This window comes from Phasianus colchicus, chromosome 20, assembly GCF_987193195.1.
Source record: "Phasianus colchicus chromosome 20, bPhaCol1.hap1.1, whole genome shotgun sequence".
NCBI lineage: Eukaryota > Metazoa > Chordata > Aves > Galliformes > Phasianidae > Phasianus > Phasianus colchicus.
In genome coordinates, this window is record NC_143455.1 from 10,164,311 (window position 1) to 10,187,562 (window position 23,252).

At 38.2% G+C, this 23,252-nt stretch overlaps 1 protein-coding gene and 1 long non-coding RNA gene across 2 annotated transcripts in view; one reads left to right on the forward strand and one right to left on the reverse strand.

Moving 5' to 3' along the window:
* CA10 (carbonic anhydrase 10 (inactive)) overlaps positions 1-14,345 on the forward strand; it is a 157,654-nt gene extending 143,309 nt beyond the window's left edge. The window contains exons 6-10 of the mRNA XM_031598711.2: positions 4,104-4,199; positions 4,627-4,699; positions 11,260-11,414; positions 12,126-12,300; positions 13,132-14,345. Of these exons, the coding sequence (XP_031454571.1) occupies positions 4,104-4,199; positions 4,627-4,699; positions 11,260-11,414; positions 12,126-12,300; positions 13,132-13,154 (522 nt within the window). The 3' untranslated portion in view covers positions 13,155-14,345. The remainder of the gene's footprint in view (positions 1-4,103; positions 4,200-4,626; positions 4,700-11,259; positions 11,415-12,125; positions 12,301-13,131) is intronic.
* LOC149915381 (uncharacterized) overlaps positions 1-23,252 on the reverse strand; it is a 177,155-nt gene that overhangs the window by 134,483 nt on the left and 19,420 nt on the right. The window lies entirely within an intron of this gene.

Sequence of the window (23,252 nt, forward strand, 5' to 3'; positions counted from 1 at the left end):
CAAGTCAGAGTAATTGCTAAAAGATTGCTAAAAAGATCCTTTGGAATCATCACCAACACAGCAAACTGCCTCCTTCTGCTCAGCCAAAGGGCCTTGAGCCACACAGAAAATATCCAGCTACTAGCTCTGCCCAAAGATGCACATTCCACCTGTGCAAAGGATCATAAACCACAAAAAGCATTGCAAGTGAAAACCAGCTCTTTCCATACTAACAGCACAAGTACTTTGAGCACCAGGCTGATTTTCAGCAAAGCACAGGTAATCACCATAACCAACCCACACACTGCGTGCTGGGAAAGAGTTCAATGCTTCCTCTGCAGTAGCCAGAGCTAAGCCACAGCTCCTGCCTGCCTGCAGCCCGAGGGCTGTGTGCTCACTGTGTGAACCCCAAGCACTGCAGCCAGCTTCTGCTGGCATTCCCAGCACCACCACCATCAGGTGTCTGAAAAGTGCTGTGTCTGCTCCTGGTCCACTGCACATTTTTGGGTGATGGAACAAGGGCACATTCTGGATTTTCAGCAGCTAAAATGAGAGTAATTAATCTTAATTCTCTCCATCTCCCTGAAAAATAGAACTTCTACTGCTTGAGGAAAACAAAGAGCTGTAAGTTGTTCAGAGGCAAATTAATCTTAAAGGGGGAATCTTCAAAAAAAGAAAAAGAAATCAATATCTTATAACAAGATTCTTTATTGCATTGGAGCCTTGAAACTTAAACCAGAACCAAAGGGGACTTAAGCATTGCAAGTTTGCTCTTGTTATGCTTTGTTTTCAATACAATGCCATCATTTGAAAAAGTAAGATTTTCAGATATGAGCAGTTTTAGTTGTGTGGTTTCATCTCCGTGGAAAAAAAACTTGTAATATTTAATGCAGACTGTAGGATTACAGGTATTTCAGTCAGCTTTAGGGAAGTTATTCAGAAAAGAACTTTTATAGGGGATTATATCCTTAATCCTGCATGTAGTATTCTATATCTTAGATATCTTTATTCATTTGTACCTTTCTAAATTAGTCTGTTCCACGTGAGAAACATGAAAATTATGTCTCTTGTTTTTAAAAAGAAAAAAAAAATCTAAAAAAAGAGAAAACCATTGAATTTAACCATGATGCCATGGAAACAGCTTTAAAATTGATTTGGCTGCAGGGAAGAAAGATACAACTCTAACATAAAGCAAGTGACAGCTTTCAGAAGAAAGAAGAAAATCTGTCTTCATTCAGCACTGAGTGCTTTGAGAAACAATAATGCTTAGTGAGGTGAGAGGGTCTTCTCAAAATACAGGGAAACAAGATCTCTCAAAAACACTCCGTTCACAACAAGTCTGAGTGTGACAAGGAGAGGTGGTGCAGGGCAGACATGTACCGACCTGCAGGAACAGAAAACTTGAAATGAAAACCACTTGAAAATCACCAGTAAAGAACATTCTCGGACAGGTTCTTTCCTTGTACAGAGAGCACAGTACAGTGTGGAGAGACCATTTAGAGATCAGCACAGGAAATAACTATTCTAACTTCTAAGCAGTTCAATGTGTTAACTCATCCCCCCAGACACTTGCATCTGCCTGCAGTCTGCATGCCAGTTTGGCACAGACAGAATTGTGTCTCGCCGCTATCATAGAGGTCCACCAGAGCCAGGACACTGTCACAGGCTGGTTGCAGCATAATGCATTGCAGCAGGCCAGAACTGCACTGCACATTAGGCTGCTTCCTGTGGGTCTGAGACAAATATTCTCTACACACTCATACATACTTGAAGAATTTTGTTCCCATAAGTCCCATCTGTAAAAATAAGAGCTTCACACTGACACATGCTTCCAAGGATGGAAGGAGAATTTGGCCCTTCCTTTTAGCTGTTCCTTCACTAGCATTTTGGTCTGTGAGATAAACTTGGTTCATCTAATCCATTTCTATTCTGGGACTCATTATAGAAGGAATTCTAGTCTAAAACAGATCTCAGTTCTTACTTTTTTCATAACTCACAAGTTAATCTGGTTGCCAGAATTACTAGTTATACATAAAAAGAAGGATATGTTCTAACTTTTGTCATTCCAGTGAGGGCAGTCCCCAGAGCCACAACATTGTGAAAGTTCAGAAGTACCACAAAGCAATGGCTAATGAGCCTGAATGTCTGTGTGCTGTACTGTAAATGCTCTGATTCCTTGCAGGACCTTTAGAAAGCTCACTGTATTCATTCTGCTTCCTAGCTATCAGAATTCAGTAGATGTCTTCATTGGCTACTTTGACATTTTTACTTCTGTTTTGGTTTGTTTACTTGCCTTAAAACATGCCAACCATGCGGACTGTAAAAAGGTCAGCCAATAGTTCCTTATCCAGAGAGGGCAAAATAACTGAAATTAACACATAGTAACAGTAATTCTGGCTATTTTTTGTCTGTGAACCATTAGTTGTGAATTGTAAAGCTACATGCCAAAGATCTAATCTTACTCATACAAGTATTCTCTTTCCTTTCAGAATTCCCACTACCCTTTTTGCATCCACATCCAAGCACTAAAGCCACATTGCTCAGGGACTGGGGCAGGGACAGGAGGAGGCCTGAGGAATTTTCACACTAGAAAGCCCACAAGAGCTGATTGAGTGATTTACATATAACATACAAAGAATACATTGTGCAGTTGGGCGGAGTGTAGGAAATGCTGTCTGAACACTCCCGGACTTTGCAGGCATCTGTTGTATCTCAGCCTGTCACAGACTGAGGTAATAATGGTGTAGGTTACAAATAACTCAGGATACCGTTGTAATTCAGATTGTTACTGGCATACACATGGGTGAACATCTATCTGGATAGCAAAGCAACACTTTGTCCTTCTTATTTGATCGTGCACTGTAAATTGTCACAGAGAGGTCATTTTTGTAGAGAAATCCTTGCAATTGTTCTGGTTTACAGTACAAAGGCACCAGACGTCATATCCAGAAGACAAAATCACCAATGCCATCATTACATCACATTTCAGATGTTTGGAGTTTGTTTGGTTTTTTTTAGTTGTTGTTTTGTTTTGTTTTATGTTTTGACATGGAGATTTCTTCCTTGTTACAAGCATGGGAAGCTCTATGTGATAAAATTCCTTTGCTGGCAGCATAAGTCTTGGGCCATTTATTTAGTTAAAGTGACAAGATAGAGACCAAATTAATGCTATGTTAGTCTACAGATTTCATTGCACTAACTTCAGATTTACATCAGAAGTTGGAAAATGAACTTGATTTTTAAAATACAAGCATTGAGCTGCTGTGATTGCCAGAGCAATGACCTTACTTTTCTGATTGACATCTGAAAACTAAATATATCTTAAAGCAAAGTAAAACTAAATAAATAGCTTTTCAAATCGTTGGAAGTAATTAACTTCTTCACATGGGTTTGTTAAAATTGTTTATCTTAAAAAAAAAATCACTAATAATTGCAGCATTAACTGTAAAATTACCCAGTGGTCCCAGAAAAATATAAATATTGTTATTCTGGGTAAGAAATATTCATTTACACAGAGAGAGAGAGAGAGAGAGATGAACTCTACCTTTCTAACTTAAAATGTACATTTTAATGATGAGCGAAGAGAAGCTGTAGGCACTGAGTAGATCCTGGTTAGCAGTAACATAGTAAGCACTTTGCTGTAGGAGGTTTTGTAACCGAGTTTGTTAAAACTGAAGCCAATGGATATCAGTATTTTGAATTCTGCAAGTCCTGCTTTAAACACTTCCAATCCTGCATCCCATATGTTTCTACAAATATTTCAGCCCCTGACTCCCCTGTGCTTGGCTCGAGGCTGAGAAGCACAGATTACTTGCTGCCCATGGCAAATGCTGTTTCACTGGGGAAATGATGTCACCCCCTGCAGTGCAATTCATAACTTGATGAGGGTAAATTCACTTACTGGCAATCTAGAAGAAAACATGTTGGTGCTGTACCAGCTGAAGCCAGATGGTAACTGAAATTATTAAAATTGTGCACATCACAAATCCCTGAAAAATTGCACAGTTAAAAAAATATCCTAAACATAGATGGGCTTTTAATATAAACCAATTGGTGTATAGAGAGTATTTGCAAACAACGCATGGTACAATTGCTACTGTTCAATTGTAATCTTTCCTTTCTAGGTTCAACTGATCCACTACAACCACGAGTTGTACACAAATGTCACAGAGGCTGCAAAGAGTCCTAATGGGTTGGTGGTAGTTTCCATATTTATGAAAGTAAGTATTCAGTGTTACCAGCATCTAATGTATAGGGGGTGGACTTGTTTTTCATGAACTGTAAATGCAGAAACTGGACTCCTCGTTGTGGCACTGCAGTGCCTGGAGGCTCTGATCTGAAATCACAAGACAGCCTCATCCTAGGAACTGAACGTACAGTTCCTGAAAACATAACGGAAAAAAATGAAAAGGAATAAAGGGAGAAAATTAATGATATCATAAAAACCACTCATAAAAGTTTAGTGGCTATGACAAAAGTTATTGATTTCTTTGATTTAGTATTCTTGTATGAAACATGAGATGAATGAGTCAATTAGAAATGAACCTCTCCCGGTAGGTTGAGGCCCTGGGATGGAGGGAACGGGCACAACACAGGTGCAGCTCCAGAAAGGGAATGTTTTGACACTGTATATTTTCTCTTCTTTAGGTATCTGAATCATCAAATCCATTTCTAAATCGTATGCTTAACAGAGACACTATAACAAGAATAACGTATAAAAGTAAGTTTCTTTCCATTCATGATAGCTGTATGCTTTTAGTATCAAATACCGTGCTTAGTGACTCACTGCATCGAGAGACACCTTGCTATGAGAAAAAGTTACAAAGCTTGTATTGCCAGCAAATCTGCACGACAAACTTGAGAACTTGAAAACATCCAATAAGGTCACAAGTTCATAAAATATTTTTGAGCTTCAAAGCCTATTTTATGTTTGGACAAACAGTAAATTGATGAAAACATATTTAATAAATATATGTGATATATTTGGACAGAACACACAGGTAAAACTGCTTATTGTTAGCAGCAGAAGTACCATATATTGCAGCCTGAATTACTCCAATTCAAATTACAAGATGCTGCATCGTTGCCTGTTTTAACACGCAGCTGTGGATTCAGTGTTCATTAATGCTTTCTTTTTGCGCAGAAGAATGTCGTTTCTATTTTACTATTACTGCATGTAATGGGTATATAAAGAGATCATCAACATAGCACATATATTTGTTGTATTTGCATTTGGAAAGCCTTTAACTGATAATGCTCAATACCTCCATGTTAGCATATTAAATAAGTGGAAAACTGGAGCTTAAGCATCAGTTAAAATCAGGGTAATTCAGAGAAAGACATGAAAAATACATAGACCTCAACAGAATAAATTAAACCTCTATACTGAAAACATAATTCCCTTTGTCAAATAATCACTTGAATGCCAAGCACCATAAAGTTAGTACACTAAATGATACCAGATTATGAAAATATCATAGACCAGCATCTACAAAGGAAGAGATAGAGCTGTTTGTAACTGGAATGAGACTGGATGTCAGGACTGCAAAACTTAGTTCTCAGCTCTTTCAGACTCTGCCCAGTTTACACCTTTGTAAATGAAATACATCAATCTACATACCCTCCAACAATACATGTTGCTTTGAAAGCTTCCCGTCTGCATCTCTAGAGAACTCAAAAATCCATTTAACTCCAACAAGTCACTGAACTTCAGGTTTATGATGGAAACGTTTGGAGAGATTTCTGTACACATCCCTGAAGTTCACAACCTGATTTCTTTGTACTCTACCTTTTTCCCTCCCAGCACAGCTAGGACTACAATCCTACAATGTTTACATAAAGAAAAAATAATGCATTTGAGACCTACATGAATTGCAAACACAGAATTTTACCCACTAATTCTTGAACAAGAGAGAAGCAGAAAGATTGAGCCTTGCCATACAAAAGAGAATTTGAACAACAGAGCCATTCCAACTCCATTCCGAACACAGCAGTTCCATGTCCTTTACTATAAACAAACCCGACAGTGGAGCACTAAGAAAGCTCTTTTCTCCCCACATATACACACATCTAGCAGATCTCACATACTGAGCAAGGGAAGGCTCCTGCCTAGTTTTTCCCATTACAGCATTTCTGTCCCATGCATTTACATGAGCATCACAGCTTTTCTTGTGTTCCTTGGCCGCACAAGCTTCTATAGCTGGCCAGTAGAGCAAAGACTGGGCAAACTGCAGAGACTCAGAGCAGAAGAGAGATGACAGTTATGGATGTGATGATCCACAGGGCTGAAAGGAACCAGCAGCACCTTTCCCTTGTTGCGTATATGAGTGTACAGCCATCACCTCCATTGCAGAACATTTTCTTTTTGCACTGCATTTGTAAGCAGGTGCACCTTCACTCTAGACCTTTCATTGGTTGTTTTGGCACTCTAAGAGAGCAAACAATTCCAATCACTTCATTTAGATTTTCTAAATGAAATTTCACATTGAGGTGAATGCATAACAGATTGCAAAATCAATGAGTACTGGAATAGTTTTAATTTTTAGCCACTGTTATCCCTAGCAGGTGCATCTGCTCAAATGAAATCCTTGGATACAATGGACACAGCATTCTCAGTGCACTGGGTTTCTTGCTGTAGTAACAAGTACTGACCAGAAATTTTTTAGTGTAAACTGGGAGTGCGAGAGTGCTACTGAAAGTAATTTTGTGGTTGTCTTACATGATAGATCATGGCATCATTGCTGAAAACTAATTTTACTTCTTACATTGCAGGGATTTCTATTCTGCCTTCAGCAACTGGAGGTTTTTAAGTTGCGTTTTGCAGGCCCACTCCTGAAGGCAGTACTCAGCGCGCTCCCAGTGTGCCCAATAGGGGGGTGGAGTAAATGAAAACAGGCTCAGAGTCAGCAGAGCTAATAACATACCTACATTTGTGAATTTTTTGTTCTTTTTTTTTTTTTCTGAAGAAGAATAGCAAAAAAATGAAGGAGTTGTATATCATGCAGCATGAAATGTCCACAGGCAACATGCACGAAAAGGGGAATTTCTACCCTCAGATATTAGTGGTTAAGTAAAGTGAAGTGGACCCCAATCTACTTCTAAGTAGATTTTAAGTACTTTTTAAGTATTAAGTATTAACAAAGCACAACGAATATTCTTTGAACTAGCTGAAACAAGGATTATTTATTCAGAATCTGTGTGAATCTCTAAAATGGAATATGAAAGCAGTTTTTTTTAAGTACGATTCTAGGGGGATTTCTTTCAGCCATGCCCAGTAGTTGCTTATCATTGAAAAGCAGCAACATTTCAGCTTCCCAAAACTCCATACTGAAATTTGGACTTGTCATTCTCCATAGAAACACCCAAGTATGTTCAGCTAGGCAAAAGAGCTGCAAAATTTTGCATTTTCTCAAATTTAATCTTCCACTGTAATAGAGATAACAAGTGAATAGAGTATCAGTTTTCACAGATTATTCTGAAAAGCTTTACATTTCATATCTCTGGAGATGAGACTCCTAATTTTCAAAGGGGCATGTTTCAGTGGGTTGCCTGAAGAACTGAGCTCCTGCAGCTCCTGCCACGAGCAGAACAGCTCGGCCACCATGAGGCAGGCCCTGGGGACTGAGTGTGGGTTCTTTGAGTGAGTCACTGCTGCTCCCAGCTGCGTCTGAGCAGCTCCTGAAGGCTGATAAACAGAGAAACTCCAGTGCTGAATTTAATAACTGCAGAGCTCAACGTTCTTTGCCCTGTATTCTATTTAGGCCTGTACTGTCCCCTTTTTGAGTTACCACGATACAAACTCGGAAATCGAATAGGGCTTTTTTAATTCAGTTGATGTATTCCCAATTAAGTACCATTTCCTTGAAAAGAACACATTTTTACTTTGAAAGCAGACCTCACACACCTGTTACAAATCTAAGGATGAAAGAGCGCTTCCATTATTTGTTAAGAAAATTGTCAGAGGCCTACATGTAAATGAATTTGAAATCTAAATAAATGTAATTTGTATAGAGAAGAGTTCACGAGTTCAGAAATCACCCCAAGGCACACACACAACAAGAAAAACAATGTGAGCTGTGGAGAGGAATGATGCTGAGAATCTAATAAGAGCTGAACAGGTCTACCAAAGAAGTTTATTACTGGCAAGAGATCACATCGTTTTCAACCATTTTGATCATACGCTTGCAATAAATATCATCAAAAGAGACAACACATCTAAGTGCAGCCTAGTATTAATGCAATCCCCATACCCAGTTCTGTTTCAGTTCCAGTACAGATTATTTATTTATTTGTTTTAAATAAAGATGTGGGAAGAGGGAAAGAACAGAGCTGTTCATGGGAAAAATGATAACCAAATGCCTACTCGGAGGTCTCCTCAAGGCATTCCCACTGAGCTGCCTGACTTCCACGGGAATATAGCCCACATACAGGCATGAATTAATAGTGCTTTTTCTTGGCCAAACTCTTATTTAATTCACACCCATCTTCCTTGTTTCCTGAAGTGATATTTTCTCCTCCAGTTTCTCTTTAATTACTACTGATGGATTTTGACACATAATCCACCAACTCTCCTTAAACATACTCCAAGTGAACACAGAAGCAATGAATCAAATTTGAAGCAACTCCATTGCTGGGTGGTGATGGGAAAGATGGCTACACAAAGAGCACTGTATATTTTGCAGATCCTCAGTATGTAAACAAGGTAACCTAGCAGTTGAGGCAAAATTGATTAAGGCTATAAGCAACACACCTCCTGACTTTCAGAGCACCACACACACTTGCCTGAATGCCTGGGAATTCCACGCCCCACATTGTGCCCATACTGCTAGAAGCCACAGTACAGCACATCCATAGGCAAGTTAGCAGCTCACATCAAAATAACACATTCTCTATTAACACCATGCAAAGCAACTCCAAAATCCCTATGATTACCTGCATTAATCAGTTTCTGTATCTTTTATAAGTAACCCTATAGTTAATAATCTGTGCGCTTTTCCAAACACAAATTAGTTAACTAGAGTGTGGCATGCACAAAAATACATATCATCAGTATCTCTTCTCTGCATTAAACTTTCATTAGCTTTCCATCTCCTAAAAAATAATTCAGGGAAAATTCAATCCTGTTAAAACCATTTTAGTCCAGCTGAAGGCAACGTGGATGTAAGAAAGCGGATTTGGTCCTTAGAGCTTGAAACTATCAATTCAGATGGACTTTGCACCACTCACAGCCAACGTATACCACCCTCCATAGTTCATAAGCGAATAGGATGTTCACATAGGGATGGGAAGGAAGTGTGATGATTCAAGGAAAGCAGGCACTGGTTTGAAAAAATGAATTCACTCTCTTCACATGTAATTCTAGCAAAATTACTGCTGTACTGCAAATAATGTTTACAATGAACAGGACACAGCTGCATTCAGTCACCTCTAGCTGTTAAACTTCAACAGCATTTTGTCTCCATAATACCATAGCAATGGTTTTGCACTTTCAAGTGGAAAACTGGGGGGCTAGAAACAGATTGTATATCCCAGGCCATAAGCCAGTGAAGGCTAAGCATTTTTACAAAGATAACAGTCGCCTCTAAGACACCGAGAAGTACAGTCTCCTCTGAGGCTCCAGATACTTGGAAAAGCAGTTACCCTGGGAAGACGAGAAGGTGGCTGGGAGCTGCACTGCTAACAATATCAAAGGACATGCCAAGATTTTCATTCCTCAAATAACAAATACATTTTTAATACCAAACACCTGTAAGGTACTGGCCAAGAAGTTGCAGATATAACACCCTCATCTTGGCCCTTTAACCGATGCTATAGTCACTTGCACCCTGGAAGCAGCATGGTGAATGCAGTATGTCAAAATAAAAATAAAACAAATCACATTTGCTTTGCCTGGGTACTTTGATCTTTCTGTTGCCAGTACAGTAGTTCTCTTTTTTCCCCATTAGATAATGAGACAAACATTTTGATCACCTAAGTTTTGTCCTTCAGCTATATGTTAAATTCTAGTTCAATTACTCCTGTTTTTTAGATCTTACACACTTTCTTAATCATTCATATTTCTTTCTATGCTTTCATTTAAAAACTTCTTTTCCCAATGGCCAAGAAATTATCAGCTTTTTTTTTTAATAATAAAAACAGTTTACATTTTAAATGTGGAAAACATCAGAGAATCAAGCAAGAATGCTTGAACAATTGGTATTGACTGAAAAGATGTGCTTCCTACATGTTTTTTTAGACTCAATAGGAATCCTCTACTTTATTTTTACATCCTTGTATTCAATTCAAATCAACGCATATTACTCTGTGTATTGAAAAGGGAACTGCCTAAATATGCAGCTTTCCTTGCCCACATTTTAGTGCTCACTCTGCAAATGAACCATACTGAATACCACACACAAGTGAAGACATGCACAGAGATTTCCCAGCATTGCTACTTGCAACCAGCACAGCTTTCTCTGAACACAAATATATCAAAAGTTAAATGCTATCCCTGAGTATTTTCTATTGGTGAACTCCTATTGCCTACGCTCTGGCTTTGACAGTACTGCAAAAATATTAGAGGTCCAGCATTATAAAAGGGAAATGTACAGATAATAAAACAGGCTGAGGAACTTTGATGACATGAGATCTATCCCTACCTCATTTTATTTTGGTAGATGTTCACAGACTGAATTCTGTTATACACAGGTACTTCATTAATTCCAAGAGAGGCTTATGATATCAAAGCAAGGCCCACAGTAAGCTGCTTTCCAGCACACTTTTCCACCCTGGTGTTAGCACTCTGAGTGAGCTAGCAGCACATCCGCCCCCACTGTGCACATGAAAGGCCAGCAGGCTTCAGCGAGCAGGTTTATTATCATGCATTAACCTCAACTTCAACTTCCTCCCCTGGCAGAAGGGCAATTAAGTTTTAACACTCACTGTTCAACACAAGACCTTAGGAAGGCCAAAATTGTTAATCTCTCCAAAATATGGTAAGTCTTCTCCAAAGACTGCTGCACCTAAATCAATAACCTCAAGAAGGTTTTAACCGCTTCTTAAATGAGGTTCAGAGTTTCACAGTGGATACTTGAGCTGAATTCCCAGGGAAGGTATGCACTGTCACCAAGGAGAAAAAGCCAAACCAAGATTACTTCTTAACCTAACAGCTGCGGCATGGTCGTTACACTTCCCGTATCAGTAAGCTAGAGATGATGCTTTGAAGTAAGGATTGCAAACGCTTTTTTTTTCCCTCAAAAATGTTGCTTTATCTTTATTTTTTTTCTTCTCTTAATTCTCCAGATGATGCATACTTACTACAGGGGCTTAACATTGAGGAGCTTTACCCAGAGACCTCTAGTTTCATTACATACGATGGGTCAATGACAATTCCACCCTGCTATGAAACAGCAAGCTGGATAATAATGAACAAACCCGTCTACATAACAAGAATGCAGGTAATAACAATAATAGATATACATATACTTGATCTAGTCTAGGTACAAGAGTAGAATATTTTAAATATGTTGCTAGTTTTATATACAAAATTAGATTCAATCTTGCTGCACGGATGTCTGCTTGCAATTTCTACAGCGTACAAAAGCAATAAATAAAAATCCTAAATATTTAGAACTGCCAAAATAATTGCACATACACACACTTTGATGTGGGCTCCGCTCGCCGTGAGAGTTTGAACCAAACGATCCAAAGGTCTCTCCTGGTAAGATACTTCATGATTCTGTGAATAAATGCACGGGGATTCTAAAACAAATACAGTAAAGTTGTACAAAAATAACTGGTGTTATGAAGTTTAACCTTTACTTCAGTTTCCTACTTTGAAAGATTTTTGTTGACTTGAATTAATGAATATGCTTGTAGCACAGTAACTACAAGAACCATTGCTGTCCAACTGCAGAAGAAACAGTTCAATCTCAAGTTGACTCTTTCAACCCACCTCTTGCTTACAAATCACTGAAACTGTTTAACTTTGATATAGTATAATATATATTATATAAATATATTTTTATATATAGTAAATATTTAGTATATTTATATATATATATATATATATATATATATATATATATATAGTATATTTAATAGTGTTGTATGTTCTTTAATTACAGGAAAGGCCAAAACTAAAATTCCGTGTTTTATATTTTGTATAGATGCATTCCTTACGACTGCTAAGCCAGAATCAGCCATCACAGATTTTTCTGAGCATGAGCGACAATTTCAGACCAGTCCAGCCTCTCAACAATCGATGTATCCGAACTAATATCAACTTTAGTTTACAGGGAAAAGATTGTCCAAACAATAGAGCACAGAAACTACAGTATAGAGGTACGTTCTACCTCCAGAACAATCCATTCTTTACTTACACTGAGCTCTTTTCTCTGGTAAATTTAAGTGCATAGCAAAGTCTACAAATAAACACAAATGAAACACCAGATCTGGGGGAATAGTGGTATGAGTCCAACATTGCATATTTGACATGGAAGAGGAAACATGCCCAGAAACATCCATGAAAAGCCAGGACAAAAGTCACTCTGGGACATCTGCTGTTTTTCATAAGAGAAGGGACAGGCCTTCAGCTTTCTAGCCTCATTTTAAAGTCTTAATAAGTATATTGTATTCTGCTGGAAAGAAAAAGGGGGATGAGCTAGTCCTGATGACAGCTGATCTCAAACAAAAGAATAAATTTCACTTTGGAGGTGTACTGCCATAACAAATATCCAAACTGGAAAGTTTTTTTATTACACAATGAACACCAAACAAATGAACCAACCCAGTCTTATGCTGGTAACATCTTACACTGCCACAGCTTGGGGCTCACTTCTGAGCTGGAGTGCATCTTACACATCTTTTAGTCCATGCACATACAGTTGTATTACTTACAAGACAGCATAAAACTTCCCTCTTGACTATAATATTATGGTTGTGCTGAAGGGTGGATAAGAACACACTTATTCAACAGCAAGGTCAATGATTGAGTTACAATACGGCTAAAAAAAAAAAAAAACCAACATACAGATGCAGTACTTTCCCAAGAAAAGGAAAAAACTGAGCCTTTTGGCTTTTCCAGGATGTTATAGGTGCTAAAATGATTTAAAGTCATCCAATTTCATTTCCGGGGTTTATTAAAGCATAATCGTTTTTTTGTTTCTCTTTCAGTAAATGAATGGCTCCTCAAGTAAGACAGAGCAGGCAGAACCCATAACCTCAGTGGAATGCTACTACTGTGATTGACATAATCTAGAATGCACCCAAACTCACTCTCTCTGTGGGTTCGTGACAGCATGTGCAAGCATGCTGTAGGAATAAAGCTGCCATGTTGGAAACTCAACTTAAAATTCATTCATATGATCGGTGGTAATTAAAAAAAATAAAAAGACAGTATTACAGTAAATGTGATTACAATTTTGATACAGTTTTCCTGAACTAATTTAGCATCACAAAAAAAAAAAAAAAGAAAGAAAAAAGACTTTTCAGCCTTTGTACATATGAAATTCTTCCCCTCTTCCCCCCTCTCCCTCAAACTAAAAGAAAAAAAGAGAAAAAAGGTGGCTTGGTGCAGCATCAAAGTGGAGTTGTGTTCTGTGTGCCAAGTAATCCTTGGAAAGCTCTCATTATTTCACTATCATTAATGGATACTGACAAGACAGAACAAGACGACTGTAGAGCAAACTTATTTCTAGATTATGATCCTTCTGTTCATTTAATTAAAAAAGGGACAGACAGAGATAAGTATTGTAAATAGATCACTGCAGAATACAAAGGAAATTTAAATATTTCCCTCTGTCACATATCTGTAGTAGGATTTGCCAAAATCAGAATTGATCCATTTTCTGTTTCTTGTTTTACAACAGGTCATACGTTGTGTTGGTTACTAATAACAACTCAATAAATGTGTTTAACAAATTAATTTAATAAACTTGCTTTGGTTTACTTTTTTCCTTTCTGAAATAACAAGCCTCTAAGTATTTGTGGCTGCATTGTTTGTGTTTTTGTTGACTTTCTCTTTTTATTTTTTAATTTCATTTACTTGTTTGCAGCCAATCTAAGTCAGTTAACGGCAATTGCGAATGCAGTTAAATCCAGTATAACTTTAACTCTGCTTTACAGTCAATCATTAAGAGAAGGCTGGGTCCAGAAACAGATCGCAGTTGAAACATCTCAGTTTCAAATTGTCATTTCCCCTGTTCAATTCATTACGGTGACAAACAAATTTAACCCTGTAAATTGGTGGTGGAAGCAGATATTTTTCTTTACGGATAAAGCAGGAGCTGACCAAGTAAAAGGGAATGCCTTTTTTCTTGTTTATAATGGTCATTCACTGTGTTTGGTTACTGTCAAGAACTAAATAAATGTGTTTAACAAGTTCACATACTGCATGTTTGGCCTTCTTGCACATTGAGAAGTTTCAAATTGTTTCTTTCTCTGGAGAGTGAGCAGACCTCATGTTACCCAGCTCCTAATGCTTACTTTGTCATGCATGACAACAGGTAGAAGTTAGCAGAAAAGATTATGAAGCTAGCAAGGACCAAACAGGAACTATGAATCATTCATACCAAATGGAAGAACATACGCTACAAGAAGTTTGAGAAGATGAAACACAGTAAAGAATGTAGAGACCCAATCCACACTGGAGACCAACTACCTTTAATATGACGTAGTATTTCATCTTTGGCCAAAGCAAACAGCATGGACAGCATCAGACTGAAAACTCAAGAGACTGTTGTTGGTGAGAGCTGGGAAAGACTACATCACGTGAGCTAAAAACTGTGATTTCATCAGTGGCACAAAAGGAAAAGGTATCAGGAAAGTGAGAACATGCATGAGTTGGTATTCAGAGGATCCTCAAATTAAGCAAGCACACTGTGGGGAAATCTGTAAGGAATCTGAAGCTTCCAACAATTCAGTTGTTCGGTGAAAGATGCAGAGGAATCACCATGTGGGACGTGGCACACTGATGTCATACATGCAAAAACGTTTGGGGCTTATGACCCTGGTCCAGGATCCTGCTAACACTGATGTAGTACCTGATCCCTAACTTACTTCTGTCTGAACAGCTCAAATTAACTACATATACTAGCTTAACATTGTGTAGTGATCTGAGAAGTTCACTAAACCACCACAGAAATGCCAAAACCAACTATTACAAAGTAGGCTAGCTTTGTTGAATTCTGCAGCTGAAATAAAGCATAGTTACTACCTTTGATTTACCTAGCTAATGAAAAAAAAATGCACGTGGCTCATAGTATTTAACATCTTTTAAACGCCACAGTCATCTTTAAAATGACTTTTAAGCTTGTGATATTGGGATTGTTTCCATGACTTGTTTGACTGGTTGTGGGTTTTGTTTGGTTGCTTTTATAGGTTTTATTGTTGTTGTTTTATTTTATTAAGCTTCTCCTGAGATTGTTAAGGTTACACAGAGAAGTTACAGAGAGCACAAAGTCCACAACGGCTCAAACTGTATTTCAGGACAAATACCTGACAATTGTTGATCCAACTATGTCAGTGACAGAAGGTAGGGAAGATAAGCAAGGCCACCATTATAAAACTTTCAGTAATAAAACCTATATGCTATTTTAGTGAAAGCTGGTTGAGGGGATTTAAGAAGAGAGAGAGATGATAGAAGAGACTAGTCCTAAAGAAGAAGTCATGCTGTGCTTTGGATTAGGTGAGGCTGCAGTATAGAAACCCTGCAAATAGAGAAACATGACAATCATGCTGGGACACTGCAAACACATTTGTCAACATTCCCAAGTCCATTTTGTGAACTAATGAACTCCAGCTTGCCATGATTCATTTGGGTGTTAGTTTTATTGCAGTAGAAATAGACCAAACCAAAGTTTAGAATTAAATATCTTGCACACACCTCAGATTTAAGTAGCATTTGTATCTAAACATGCAGTTTCCAGTTTTTCAAATCAAACACTTGCCTCCATGTGAAGACAGTGAGCATCCAAAGAAAGCCACACAAAATTTATTACAAAGCCTTTAATCAAAAAAGTGAAGAATCTATATAAAAAAACTGGCATGGATGATATTCTGGTATCCAGAATCTGTGTAGCACAGCAACAGATGCAAATCTCTGACTTGAGTGTTTCCTACCCATGCTGCCCATGAAAAGCCCAGCTAAACATGAAGCTAGTGCACAGCTTTTGGTATGAGCTGGATTTGTGCTGTCATGGCTTCAGTACTAGCAGTGTCTGAGCCATCCAGATTACAAACAAGATTCTTCACTTGTGATAAGGCTCAAAACACGCATGTGCTATCTGGTAAGGAATATAAATCTGGCAGCCATCCTTGAAAAAAAGTCAGCAGCACAGGCAGAACCACGTTGCCATGCCATGATGGTGACAGGCATTAAGAAACACAACCCTGAGAGGACTTCTCAAAGTTGATCTTCTACCACTGTTATGGATGTAATATCAAGCCAGGCACCAAACTTTAAAAGTTCACTTGGCAATTATGAAAAAAAAGAAAAACACTGACAATTATTGCTCACATAGCATTAATTTGTTGGGCACCTCCGATTCCATGCCCCTGGTGGAGGTGGGCTGCCAGCAGCCATTATTTTCAGTACTTTGCATCCAACAGTGTTTCAAATTCATAGGATTTCTCAAAACACCTGTTCTTAACTGAAACAATACAGAAGAACTTAAATAGTGGAGCTAATACTTCAGAGTCCTTCCTGGTTCTGGCACATCCTGTTTGTCTCCCAGTTTCAGTTTTCCGCAGGTTTTATATCCTACTATTTCCCATACATGCCTTAGAATTATCTTGCTGAGGATAAGCTAGGAAACAGACCTTATTTCACCCAAGAAGCCAAGATAAGAAGCAAATAGAACGATTCCGATATTTAAGATATCTCACATACAGCAGGTGCTTTCAGATTCTGAGCTTCCCCTAAAAATCAAGAATTGGAAGGCAAACTGTCTGCTTTTATTCTAAGTTTATTCTATTATTATATGTATTATTTATACAGCAAATACTGAAGATGCAGCAAAGAGGCAGATATTTTGCATGTACTCTATTACAGCTCATAGCTTAAAGTCCTGGCCACCATCCAAAAAAAACCCAGATGTTTTTCCTATAATCAAAACAGTGCATCTTTTTCAGGGAGATCAGCCATAACTTTTCCATGGTTTAATTTATTTTTCTATTAGACTTTAATACCTGGATGCGATGGCTGACAAAGCATAGAGACTTTGCTGTAAGAAATGCTGATTTACTACTAAATGGTTTGCCACAGTTCTCAGCAGCGTACTGCGAAATTATTCAAGGGGTCTGTTTGCATGGTAAAGAGCAAGAACCACCTATAATTTGAAACTCGAATCAGGCAAATATTTTCCGTTTCCTACAGCGTCAGGATTCTACTCCAGTAACTAAAAATGCATCTAAGCCAATATAGAAAAACAGGAAAACAGATCTTGTATGGCAAAATAACCCTTAGCATTTAAATAGAACAAAAAGTCCTTAAAAGAATTATGGGGGGGAGAGGGAGAAATGACAGTCTGAATTCAGGTGGATACTTCATCCTCAAGGGAAGAGCTAGACTCAAAAGTAAATCTGAGCCAAAGATACTGCTGCAAGATGCCACAATTACCCCCCAAATTAACAATATGAACTTCAGCCTTTTGTAACTATTTCCAGCACAGATGGTCACTGACACCCAGAAAAAAAAATCTCACTTTTTGAGACTATCTGCATGCAGAGCATATGTTCAGACATTATAACACATCATGTATGTACTTGATCAAGGAAAAGCAGTGCTGAGTCACATCCACAATACCTCTTCTGATTCCTCTACTCCCCCCCGGATGTGCCCCCACAGTGCTGTAGCAGGTGATTTTGTGAACCTCTGTCTAGCACCCTGCCAAGATATCAGAGGCTGCCAGAAATACCTCATGCTGTGCTTTCCTTGCTCTCCTGCTGCACACATACACTTTGGTTGAGACTTTTTGGAACACAGTCTATGTTCAAAGGGCAAAGCAGACCTCACTCTTTTGTTGTACTGGTGGTAGTATTAGCTGCAGAAAAGAGATCAGGCAAAAATAATGAAGGATAACTTAATTATGAGCACTGAAAATACAAGTGTTGAACTTTGACCTGCCTGCACTGAGGTTGTCCTTCAAGGGCACAGAAAATGGATTGCTGACACTATCTACAAATTTCTGCCAAAGGTGAGGAGGTTCGGAATAATTTAAGATAATTCAGGGTTTACTCCAAATGGTTTTGTTCTATCTTAATAGTGTTTCCTTGGGGGGGGGGAGGGAACTGAGACCACCACCCAAGAAATTCAGCTGTCTTTGAGGCAAAATTAAAGCTTTGTTTAAGAAGCCTTATTCAGCTAAGCCTAAGAGTCCTCTGGCAGCAGTCACACATCTTATGAAATAAAGAAAAATCCCTTAAGCTGAAGTCTTTTGGCATACTGAACTATGCAACAGCAGAAAAAAAAGAGGAAAAGGAAAGGACAGGAATGAGCTGTGAACTGAATGAAAAGGATTAACAACAGCTTGGCTGTGAAATGATCAAGTCTCCAGCAAAAGATTTTATTAAAAAGTACTATAAAAATTGAGAAAGCTATAAAAATTCCTTTTTTTTTTTTTTTTTTTTCATTCTCTCCTCACCAAGTGCAAAAGAATGGAAAAGAAACAAGCCTGAAATTCTCCATGCAGTACTAAGCAAATTCATCATAAAATTGATGAGTAAATCAAAATGAACAGAGCAAAGAGATGGTATTTATGTTATGCATCCTCACAACTGACCATTTGGTAACAAACTCTTCTATAATAATATCAGTTCAGGATTAAGGCAACAACTTGTGAATAACCGCTGAATTTACCCTGTAAAAGGTGTGATTGCACCTTAGTATACATGGTAAAAAGTTAAAACATGTCAACATGATGAGGAAAAACATTATTCAAATGTGACAAATTTTGTGAAGGAATGTTAAGACAACACAGCATCACAATTACAATAGCAAAAATAATGAATATTGGAAGATAACAATGGGGAAAGAAGACTTTTTCTGTCCATCCAGAGTTTCTCCCTATGGAATACAATAGAGCAGCAAGCTGATTTCAGCTGCCTTCTTTCAGGCATCATTTAAAAATAGACAGCAATATGAATAATAGTGACATTTTGAGACATTCACCACAAACTTTCGCCACACTGAAGGTCTCAGTCGTTAAACATTTATATCCACACTGTATAAGCTGCAGAAAAAAACTGCCAGAAATGGAACTCCACTGACAAACATTTCACCCAAATGCTGTCCTCATTCCTCCAACACAGATGGTCAGGCTGAAATTCTTGTATTAAGTAATTGAAATTCTGTCATATTGCAAAGCAGCAGGAAGAGGAACCATTCTATGTGGCCACTCATTACAGCATGTAAACTAATTAAACTAAGCATCCTCCTTTTAGAACTAATGTGATCTAATTGAAAGTTATAGACCAACAAGACTTTGGCTCTTATAAGCTTTGATGAATCCCAGCCTCACTGCATCATTCAGAATCCATACAACAAAGCAGTTATTTCCCATCTCCAAGTTCTGGGAATAGGCTTTTTTCCCCATCTCCTTATAGCTTGGAGCTTGTATAAAAAATAGAACTGTCTTCATATGACACACAACTTCCAGTAAGAATGGAGAATACCAGAGGACATAGCTGCTACCCTAAGTAATATTGTTTTAAAGACTCTTAATTGATTTGTGTCAAAATGTTAACTCAATGCTGCCTTGCACTGGGTTGACCCAGGGAGTATAACGACCTATTAGCCTTATCTTTTAAGAACAAAAAAATCAAACTAAATAGAAAAAGGTTGGCTCACAAAAGCAGTTAAAACACTGCCTGGATTTTCACTGCAGATGTAAACATTGCATATGGAAAATGGCAAGATCAATTCTCTGTGCAAGGATTTGCATCGTTACACAGCAAGCTACCAGCTGACCCTTGTGACTGGTGTTCAGAATTGTTATGCTTTTGTCTGAGTTACATGTCACAGGAGGCTCATCTGCACAGGCTAGTGCCTGAGGCTGCAAGCCTGAAAGCAAGTCCCCAGCACCCCCACTGCATGGCCACAAATGTATTAAAAAGCTGATACATGGGCTGTCATGGCTCACTGTGCTGCCACACACCAATATACACGTATATGTATTGAAGCAAAGCAACAAATGTCACTGACTTATTATCAGGGAGCAAGGCTGAGAGCACAGAGCACTACTTTTGCTCCCTGTGAATTCACACCTCAACATTATCCATGGAAGATTTAATCACACAGCTGTCAGCTACACCAGAGCAGCACACACACATAGCCATAGCCTGCCTGTGCCACTGCCCACACTGCTGTAGGTACCGTGCACCAGAAAACCAGCCTGGCATTCCATACCTCTCTGTTCAAACCTGAAGTCTGGCTTTTGTCACTGCGAATCAGAAGATATTCTGAAATGGCAATGGAGTATGGTGAGCAATGCTGAGAGGCCAAAGCTGGTAATCAAACCCTTTGCATTACTTGAGTGGGTATCATACGTTGGAAAAAAAAATAATCGGAAGAGACTGACTTCACGTTATTTCTCTTAATGAAAGTTTTTGTGTCAGTCACTTTTCAATGTTATCATCAGCATTTTTTTTGGCAGAAGCAGTCTTCCTGTAACATCATTAGCGATGTCATAAGCATCCCATAACATATGGTGTCTCAAATCCAATTACTTTTCTGTTCAAACCATGACCTTGAGCAGGTTTTTAAGAGAAAAATTAGCACAAAAACAAAGCCTCTTTCACTTTATTATAGCTTAGTGGCAAATAACTGAAATTCAGGATTGTGATGTCTTTTGTTTTTCTATCCATTCTTTTCCAACTTTAAGAAGTTATGAAGACAAATTTATTTAAAAAGAAGCATTGGTGGCAACATCTACCAAATTCATTTGCACATTAAATGTACTCATACAAATTAGTATTTTTGAAATATTTTAACCAAACATTGATCACAATTGGCCTAAAATTCCTTTGCCTGGGAGGCTGATGCTGAAGATCGCTCTCTGCTTTGTAGCCTGGAGCTCAAATTCCTCTCTGCATTGTGGTAAGCTCATAACCCAGACTAGGAGCAGCTCACACTGACCAGGCTTTCCTCAGTATAGCTGCTCACTACCTATTATTTCTCAGTATCAGTCTTGATCTGTTCATGCAAAAATGAACAGAAAAAGAAAAGAGCACTTCTAGGGCCATTATTTAGGTTCTACACCTGATTAATTCAGGAAACAGAGATAACACTTCCTCTGTATTTTACAGTGCATTTGAAAGCACTAAATTCACAGAAGGATTATTTGTTAATGCTTTCTGGATGAAGCTTTTCTTCTGAAAACTGTATCCTCAGTATGTTGGAACTGGAACTCCAGCAGTATATCGCTGATGTGAAATATTTTATTTTGGTGCATTTTATGTCAAATGCGTTGTGCCTCCAGTAAATCAGTTCTTCATAATACAAATAACGTCTTATTGGAACTTCTCTATTTGCCATAAGAATAGGGATATCACCGTGCTGCTACAAAAATATGTTAAAAAACCTACTGGTTACAGACAACATCCTGTTACTTGTTATCCTTTCCCCATTTCTTCCTAAAGCAGAATACATATAAACACCCTTGCCTTTAAGGTACAAGTAAATCTAGGGCAATTACTGAAGTTACCATCGTTCTTCATTAAGCTTTGCCTCGATGTCCCCAGTCATTCTTGTGTTTCAATGCATTAAAACATAATTACATTTAACCTATCCCTATTTACCACGTGCAGTCACTAGAAATCAAGTTCACTTCAAATATATTTTCTCATTGAGGTTTGGAAAAGCTCGCAGAAAAAATAAATGCCGGAGTCACATTTGACACAGAGAAATCCACTAACATAAATCTCTGCTTTCCTTTTTAATGTGCAGGAGAATGTTAATTGAAGGTACTAATTCATGAAAACATTCATAATTATCCTCTTACCCTCGAAGTAATCTACAAGCTACAGAAAGATCAAACGTGAGTAATACTCTAGAAGAATGTTGATTAAAAATTCATAAAAACAATGCAGATTATATAGTATTAAAAAAACTGGAAGAGCTGACTTGTCTTAACAGACATCAGTATTTTTTTTTATGGGAATAAGAGCCCAATAGGAGAAGCCACCTTAAAATATTCATTCAGAACATTATTTATAACATAACTGAGCAGAGTGAGAAGCTAACAGCACAGCAATAGGAAATATGGTCATTAAAAAAAAAAAAGTCATCTTTCCAGGACTTCCCCACAGCCTGGGGCTTGTGAAACTTTTGTTCCATCAAACCCCGTAATTGCAACAGATCACTGCCCCCTCTTTATGTCTCTCTGCACACATAATAAATGCGGTAGAAAACATTAGCACAATAGGGAAGAGTTGGTGCGAGAACAACCACATAAACAATTCAGATACTGCAGTAATGAAAGCTCGTATGGAGTTTCAGGGAGATTAACAGCACACAAAAAATACCTCCACAGAGATGAGACAGAAACCTAATCCCAATTCCGTGCCTCAAGGAATTTAATCCCCATCCAACCTTACAAGAACTTGCTTTATCTACATAACCAGCAAGATCTGAGCCATCAAACTGCAGTCAGCAACACTTAAATAACATCAGGAAGCATTTACTTAATGAGGTAAATTTCCCTTAAGCCTTGGAAAATGACACACCATCCTCTTCAGGTGAGGCATGGCAGCTGAGGCATGGTTTTTTGTAGCCCTGCACTAGCCATGGAAGCAGCCAACAAGTTCTACACTCAGGCTGCACAGCTCATTTCCAGTTCACTTCAGTGCCAGTATATTTTCTCTGCATCTCCTGCCACTCTCACCACAGTGATCACAAAGATAAGCGTGCTGAAAAACTTGCCGAGCAAAAACCGGATTTAAAAAAAAAAAATCAAATATCAAAGCATACCAACACCTGTTCCATCAAACTTCAGAGAAGGCTTCTACAAAACCCACCAAATGTAAGCAAAATATTATAAGGAAAATGTGAGAGACACTCCAGATCCCTCCAGAAGGAGATGGCAGAGTTACATTCATTCATTCAATAGCAAATTTTCTTCTCTTTGCATATTCTTAATTCCTTCAATGTAAAGTAAGTTTACTTCCATAACTTTTCATATCATTCTAAAGTGCAAGACCAACAGGTCTGTAAAAAGCTCATTGAGTTACTTCCTTGTGCTTTCAGCTCTATACAAGTTAAAACTGACCACAGATTTCTCTTAAGATCGAGTGCTTAT